This window comes from Monoraphidium neglectum, assembly GCF_000611645.1.
Source record: "Monoraphidium neglectum strain SAG 48.87 unplaced genomic scaffold scaffold01300, whole genome shotgun sequence".
Taxonomy (NCBI): domain Eukaryota; kingdom Viridiplantae; phylum Chlorophyta; class Chlorophyceae; order Sphaeropleales; family Selenastraceae; genus Monoraphidium; species Monoraphidium neglectum.
In genome coordinates this window covers 7,629-15,214 of record NW_014012328.1, presented here as the reverse complement: position 1 = coordinate 15,214, position 7,586 = coordinate 7,629, and the positions used below count along the sequence as shown (strand labels likewise).

General features: G+C 65.2%; 3 protein-coding genes across 3 annotated transcripts in view; 2 read left to right on the top strand and 1 right to left on the bottom strand.

Annotated features, from left to right (window-relative positions):
* The window catches only part of MNEG_7385 (hypothetical protein), a gene marked incomplete at both ends in the record, with an annotated part of 2,631 nt that extends 987 nt beyond the window's left edge, over positions 1-1,644 (top strand). The window contains 2 exons of the mRNA XM_014044146.1: positions 140-665; positions 1,006-1,644. Of these exons, the coding sequence (XP_013899600.1) occupies positions 140-665; positions 1,006-1,644 (1,165 nt within the window). The remainder of the gene's footprint in view (positions 1-139; positions 666-1,005) is intronic.
* Positions 1,645-2,430: 786 nt separating this feature from the next.
* Positions 2,431-4,036, top strand: MNEG_7384 (hypothetical protein; the record flags this gene model as incomplete). The annotated part of the gene is made up of 2 exons (XM_014044145.1): positions 2,431-2,599; positions 2,829-4,036. The coding sequence occupies 2 exons, from the start codon at positions 2,431-2,433 to the stop codon at positions 4,034-4,036; spliced, it is 1,377 nt and encodes a 458-aa protein (XP_013899599.1).
* Positions 4,037-6,138: 2,102 nt separating this feature from the next.
* MNEG_7383 (Meiotically up-regulated protein) overlaps positions 6,139-7,586 on the bottom strand; it is a gene marked incomplete at both ends in the record, with an annotated part of 3,226 nt that continues 1,778 nt past the window's right edge. The window contains 3 exons of the mRNA XM_014044144.1: positions 6,139-6,216; positions 6,707-6,907; positions 7,039-7,215. Coding sequence (XP_013899598.1) covers positions 6,139-6,216; positions 6,707-6,907; positions 7,039-7,215 — 456 coding nt within the window. The remainder of the gene's footprint in view (positions 6,217-6,706; positions 6,908-7,038; positions 7,216-7,586) is intronic.

Genomic DNA, 7,586 nt, shown 5'->3' with positions numbered 1-7,586 from the left:
TGGTTCACACCCCCCCCCCCCCCGGGTAATCACCCCGTTCAAGGGGCCTTGTCAACTTCCCCACACGCGCCCCTTGTGATCGCCTCATATACACGTCGCCCTGTTGTAATGCCCACCCCTACCCCCCACCCCCTGGCAGATGGATGTGCATCCACCGCCTGATGGCGCTGGATCAGTACGTTCACGGCGACAGCCGCGGTACGCCCGCCACCGGTACCGCCGGCACCGCTGAAGCAGCCGGCGACACGGGCGACGCACCGCCGCAGCAGGAGCAGCAGGGGCAGCAGCAGCAGCAGCGGGAGGAGGAGGCGCAGCAGCCGGAGCGGCAGGCGCAGCAGCAGCAGGAGCAGCAGCAGCAGGAGCAGCCCGCGCCGCGCCCGGCGCCGGCGCTTCCTATGTCCCGGTGGGAGGAGGTGGACGAGGAGGAGGACCGGCAGCAGCAGCCGGCGGTGCCGATTAGTAAGTGGCTGGCGGCGGAGCAGGAGGCGGCGGCGGCGCGGGAGGCGGCGGAGGCGGAGGCGGCGGCCGCCGCGGCGGCGCGGGAGCTGGAGGCGGCGCTTGAGCGGGAGCAGCGGGAGGAGGCGGAGCGGCGCGCGGCGGCGGAGCGCGAGGCGGCGGCGGCGGGCGCGGCGGCGGAGGAGGAGCGGCGGCGGCGGATGCGGAAGGTGGGCGGGCGGGGCGCCCGGCCTTGCTGGCGGGGCGCTGCCGTGGTTGGACGTGTGCTTTTTGGGGGTGTCGTGTCGTATGGGTTTAGGGTTCAGGGTTGCACCGGGGCGCCCTCGGCCTCCCGCAGGGGCCGGCATTGCAAAGCGCGGGTTTCAGCATGCGCACACACTCGGGCGCCGCGACGTGAGGGCCCGGCGGCACGCGAGCCCGGCCGCACTCACCCATACGTATGCATCCCCGAAGGACCGTTTCCCCGCTTGGTCCTTTGGATATTCCCTAATTTCGTTTGTTCAAACCACGGCGCTTCGAATTCCGACATCCCATTCCACCACCCGCCAGATCGAGGGGGAGCTGCTGGTTCTGAGGGAGCAGCTGGAAGAGGAGGGGGCGCCCCCAGATCTCGTGGAACAGAGGATCGCGGCCGCCAGATCCGACCTCCTCGCCCGGCTGGAGCTGCAGGAGCAGCAGCAGCAGGAGGCGGAGCAGCAGCAGCAGCAGCAGCAGCAGCCGGAGGAAGGCGCTCAGCAGCAGCGGGCAGACAACGGCAGGAGCGCTGGCAGCGTTCGGGAGCGGGGGCACGAATCGCTCAGGCGGGGCGACGGCAGCCGCGAGCAGCAGCGAGAGGAGCGGGGCGGCAGGGGGCGCAGCCGCAGCCGAAGCCGCAGCAGGGGGGCGGCCTCGGAAAAGAGGGGCGAGCGCGAGTCGCAGCCCGGGGGCGGCGGCGCCCTGCGACGAGGCAGCGACCGGGGCCGCGAGCGCCGCAGCCGGAGCCGCAGCCGCAGCCGCGACCGACGGAAGCGCAGCCGCAGCCGCGACGAACGGGATCGGCGGCGCCGCGGCGGCAGCAGGAGCCGCAGCAGGAGCAGGAGCAAGGAGCGGCGCGGGGGCCGCAGCAGGAGCAGGAGCAGGAGTAGGGACAGGGGGCGGCTCAGCAGGCGGGAGAGCAGCGGGGGCGGCGGCAAGCGGCACCGCGCGTGACGTTCTGTCGCAAGCCCAGTCGTTTATTGCGTCTGGCAGGGGCGGGGCGGACGGCGGCTTCGGCTGCCCGCGTGCTTTGGGTGCGAAAGTTAGCAGCTGCGTCGACTCCGCCCCCTGTAACGGTCGCCCAGAGGTGCTTTTCTGCTGTGCGAGGATTCAAAAAGGTGCACGGCGGTTGCGGTTTCTCAGGGGGTGCTTGTGGCCTGTGGGGTCCCACAGGGATGTCAAATGCTGAAAGGCCGCTGTTCTTGCAAACATAAGTGAAAAGGGCGCGTGGGTTGCACGGTAGGCCTGGCTGCATCCAGTTCATCAGTCATCCTCACAGGACACGCAGCACCTTCCGACCTGCCTACCGCGGCATGACGAGCGCGGTTGACATCACCCTAAGTAAATTGTAAAACTTTCTCACGAATTACGAGATTCATCCGCTTTGGCGCTTTGGTCGTTGTTGTCCCGGAGTCCCGGTAGGACTGGAAGTTTTCGTTGTTGTCCCACTCAACGGAATTCGATGTTGCGAATGAAACAACAGTCGAATCAAATTCTCAAATACTTCTCTCGTTTCTTTGATACCGAGGGTGCAGGCGGACGCTTTTGGCAGGGGCGAGACGTGCCAGTTGCGTGTCAGTCCAAGGTGCACCGCTCATCCCATGCACATTCACACCCTCCGGAAAGTCAGAAGCCTGTAGCACTGTGACATAAGCCAGGCGAACGCTTGGCTACGTGCGGCAACCAACATTCACGTATACGGTACCCGATTGATCTGGCGCGACTGTGGTTCAGGTGGTGATGGAGGGCCCCAAGCATTACCCCGACAGCGTGTATTGCGCCCGCATGAACAAGCTTCAGAGCCTCTTCGACCGCTCGATGGCGATTATGGCGGCGTTGCTGCCAATCGCCCTGGAAAGCGGGAAGGTTTCTCCCGAATTGGCTTCGCAGCTGCGAGCGCTGGACCCAGGTGAGTATTACAGGCCCAAGTCATGATATACCTGGTGATCAAGAGGATTACTAGTGTGCTTTGATGATTCCGCGCGCGCACCCGATCAAGCGAGCGGCGTGCGAACGCGTCAACGCTCGCACTGTTGGCAGTCCGCGTCAGCAGAGCGGGATGGCGGGGTCGGCAGCAGCAGCCCTTGGCCGGCTCACCCACACAGGCGCCTTTTTGCGTTGCAATATTCAAACCCCAGAAGAGCTGTTCCGCATGTGGCGGGTGCTGCGGGCCCACGTGCAGCAGCGCCAGGAGCAGCAGATGGGCGCGCTGCAGCAGCGGCAGCAGGAGCAGCAGCGGCAGCTGGCGGAGCTGCTGCGGCAGCAGCGGGCGCTCGAGGCCCGCGAGACGGCGGTCGACCAGCAGGCGGAGCAGCAGCAGCAGCAGCAGCAGCAGCAGCAGCAGCAGCAGCAGCAGCAGCAGCAGCAGCAGCAGCAGCAGCAGCAGCAGCCGCCCGCTCCTGAGTCATGTGTCAACCAGGCCGCTAGAAGTGACCCATATCGAGCGGGTACGGAGAAGGAGCAGGAGGAATGTGGCAGCGTCGCCGCGGTGGAAGCTGACGCGATGCCCGGTGTGCAGGCGGGCGCCGCGGCGCGGGCTGGAGAGCGCGTGCATGGGCGGCGGCCTGGGCTGCAGCCGCTGCCGGCAATTGTTGGGCAGCGGGGACAGACCCGCTGCCCACAGGCGCCGCAGCTGCCTGAGCCGGCGGCGGCGCCGCTCAAGCCGCCGGCGGGTGGACGAGAGGCAGAAGGGATTGCGGCGATGGATTCATGGCAGTGCGAACAAAGCCACGCGTCGTGGCAGCAGCTGGAGCTGCAGCAGGAGGTGGAGCAAAAGCAGCAGGAGGAGCAGCAGCAGCAGCAGCAGCAGCAGCAGCAGCAGCAGCAGCAGCAGCAGCAGCAGCAGCAGCAGCAGCGCAGGGATGATCTGGAAACGCGCGCAATGCCGCCGCCCCGGGCCTTGTTGCGACTGCGCGGCCGGGCGCCCGGCGCCACGCAGCCGCTAGCGGCGGGCTCGCCCTTGGCATGCGGCGAGGCCCCGGTTTTTGGCAGCTTAAGCGGCGGGGGCGGCGGTGGTGGCGGGAGCAGCGGCGGCGCGCGCAAAAGACCGAGGGAAGGCGGCCTGGAAAGGGCGCCGCCCTTCGACGACCTCCTGCCACTGCCGCCCCCGCTGCTGCTGACAACGCCGCCGACGGGGGATGCATTCCTGGATTTGCGGCCGCCCGCGCCAGCCGTCGCGGGGGCGCGTGCGGGCGGCGGCCCCGGCGGCGGCCGCGACGGCGGTAGGGGCGGCGGCGGCGACGGCGCTGACGTGGCGCGCCTGCTGTCAACGTCGGCGTCGGCTCCGAGGCAGCAGGTGCCCATGGCGCTGGCCGCGCTCGCCGCTGCAGTGGCGCGCCTGCCCTGAGGTTTGCGTGCAGACAGGGCATGCCTTGGATGCTCATGCAAGCAAGCCCTGTGGCGGCCAGGGAAGTGACACGGTTGTTGGACCATCTACGTTGAGCGTCGGCTGTTCGGCGGCGTGGCGCGACAAATACGTGTAGTCAGTCAGTCAGACAAACAGGGAGGCGGGCGTGCAGGCGCCCACCACATACGTTGACCGGCGCCGCCAGCCCGCAATGCCGATGTTTGGAGTTTCTACAAAGGTCTCCTGCTTGCATGTCAGAGTCGGCCTTCCACAAACGACCACAAGCACACCCACCGCCCTGTGTTTCTCAGTTTCAGGTCAACCGCCACGCGTACCTGCCACCCAACACACCGGCCCCACCCCATACATTGATGTGTCGGGATATACTTGCCCAGCGTGACCCTGCACTGTTTGCGCACCGCCTGAGGCTCTTCCATCCGTCTCTTTTCAATATACCACATTCGCCGCAGCGAGCGAGCGGACCACCCACCCCACACGCACACTTCCCGTCGACCCTTTCCCCGCTTGCTTGCCACGCACTGCGGCTCGCCCCGCTCTCCCGGCCGACACGCACGGCACACAGCTTCCTTTGCGCCGGTTGGCACGCGCCGCCTGCACCGCGCAGCAGAACAAACAGGTCGGCTGTACAAGCCGAACGCCAATGACAAATGGGGGAAAAAGAGGGGATTCGCTTGTAGCGAGCAAGCAAGTCCTTTAGCACATACAGCATCTGTTTTGCGCGCCAACACAACCCCTGAACCTGCCCCGCAACAATGCCGGCGCGCGGTGCCTTCGTTGCAACAGCCCGGTTGTGGTGGTTGATGCGCCACCACCATAAGCACCCGGCGAAGCCACGCCCATCCTGATACCCCACTTCGGCTGAGGTCAGGCACGACTGCGCGACCCGCGCCGGCAGCAGGGCGCCTGCGGGCCTGCCAGCCACCCCTGCATTCCACAAGTGTGTAGTAGGCGATGCCCGGGATCCCGGGGCGCGGGGACGAAAAAACACAGCCCGGGCGACCCCAAACCGCAGCCGCGCGCTGGGCAGCAGCTGGGCGGATTGCAGCCCCCGTATGCTGCGCGCGTGCGGACTGCTTTGCTGCAGTCTTCCTCACTCGGGGGGCTTTCCATAGCTGTTGACAGGGTGGATGTTACGAGGCCAATCAGGAGATTGTGAATCCTTCAGATGCAGTCGACACACACCTTTTGCCTTGCCTGCCAACAAGGTTGCTAGGCCCATTGGGTTGCAAGCAGCTTTGAATCAAGTTGGTGAAGCTTGTAACTCCACAACACAATATGAATTGGCGCCCCCTGTCCCCCTTTCACTGGCGCACAAGTGCGAAAGCTTGATCTGATGCATCTGGGCGGTGCGTTACACTGATGCACCGTGGCTGTGGCCCCAGCCGTGGAACAGCTGGGGCCACTGGGGTCGGTCTGCCGGCCACCTACACCCATCCCAGTTGCAAAAACAGCTTCATGGGGTTCAGCAGAATGACGTGGCAGCAGCTGTGGCGAGGGAACTCCTGGGAATTGGGCGACCAGATCGGCCTGCGCGCGCCATAGTTGACCAAGGTTTGACCAGGATTTACACATCTTGTTGCTTCGCATGTCGCTTCGAAACGTCGGCTGCTGCCTAGTGGGTTTGGCCAACGGCCATCTAGTCCAGTGTTGATTCACCAAGGTAAGCTAGGATGGAAGCTCCTCAAAAACGCATTCCAAACAGAGATGCTGATGCAAGACGGCTTTCGATGTTGGCGCATCTGACGCGTGTATTTTCAAAAGAAAGGAGCGGGAAACAAAGGGATGTGCCCTGAGCCCCAGAGGTCTGCAGATGACTGCGCCCGCAGGCAGGTCGCAGGTCAAGAGCCGTCCCATTCGCCGCAGACGGAACGGCCCGGCTGCCACAGCTGGCAGCCTTGGCCCCTTTGCTGCCGCGACTCGTGACGCCTCTGTCGCATGCACCCCATCCAAACCGCGCAGCTGGTGCGCCGCCCCGCTTGGCACCAAACCGCCCGGCCCCATCACGCAAGTGATGCGAAAAGCTGCGCATGGCGCCGCCACACGCGGCGTCACTCGATGACGTCACCGAGTGAGTGATGTCATCACACGTGCTGGATGGTGGCCTCCAGCAGCTCGTAGTAAGTGGGGAGGTCGGCGCCCTTGTTGGCCGGCATGCGGACCTGGGAGTGGGGCGAGAAGTTCGTTGTGAACATCGGGCGTCAACGAGTGACATGAAGATGTGGCGCTTTGAGGAGGCGCTGCACCAACAAATGCGGCCAGTCATTGTTGACTGAATCCTAAGCAGACACATGAATCGCTTCTGTTTCAGAATCCAAAACCTTATATAATCTGATTGCCATTCAATTCAGATGTCAGTTGCACTCCATTCAACCATCATTTCAAGTTCGAGCGCTTGGTGCGCTTTCGTGGAGGGCGCCGGCCGGGGGCCCCTCAGGCGGCAGCGGCATCTGAGTCCCGCTGCTCCCGCGCCACCGCGCCCCTACCAATCCCCAACGAACCCCCTCCATCCAACCCTTAAGAACCCCCAAACCCCCCCCCGTTCCTTGCTGATCATGCCTGGGTGCCTGCTCCTCCGCCGTAAAACCCCTACACTACTCCCCACCACAGCCCCCCTCCCTCCATCCAATAGCCACAACCCTGAACCCCCACCTGCGACTTCTCGCGCCCCTCGATGTCCGCCAGCCGCCGCTCCTCCGCCGCCGCGTCGCAGTCGATCCCCAGCAGGCTCTCCACCGCGACCACCAGCATCGCGTTGGCCCACCCAAACTCGGGGCGGCTGAAGGCCGCGGGGTTGTCGACGCTGACGGACTCATGCACGAGGCCGTTGCCGGCGGCCATCTGCAGGAGATCCTGCGGAAGACGGGCGGGCGGGGAGGGGGGTTGATTGGTGGGTGCGTTCGGGATGCAACTTATCGATGCTGCCTGTCAACAAGCCGGAGTCTGCTGCTCATGCATTGCGTAACTTCCCTGTAGCTGCTCACCTGCAGCAGCGACGCCTGCCTGGAGGCGTCCGACGTGGTCAGCGCCTCCACCGCGTGCGCCAGCGGCCACACGAACCGCGGGCTCGTGTGGGGCGACCCCAGGCCGGTCAGCTTCGGGCCGCTGAAGTAGAACCTGTTGCGGGGGCTGAAGATGCGCCGCCGCGTCGCCTCGTACACCTGGAGGTTGGGATTTTGCTATTTTTCAAAAGCCATGATGTGAGGATTGGGCGGTTTTGCTGTTCTCTGTTCGGTCTGGTGGGGGCGCTCGTGATTGAGTGCAGGAAGAATAGGGAAGCCACCCAATAGGCCGAGGCGGGCAAGGGCAGACGGCACCACCAGCGCAACCGATTGTGTGAGGTGCGGCACGCGCGCCGGCGGCCGTTTTGCGCTCCCATTGGGTACAGCGGAAATGCGCCCCGCCCGTGGCACAGGCAGGCGCCCCAGGGGCGGGATGGGGGTGTGCTTTCTGCGCTGTATTTAGCAGGCCAATGCCGTGTTTTGCGGGAGAAGAGAGAGAGAGAGAGAGAGAGAGAGAGAGAGAGAGAGAG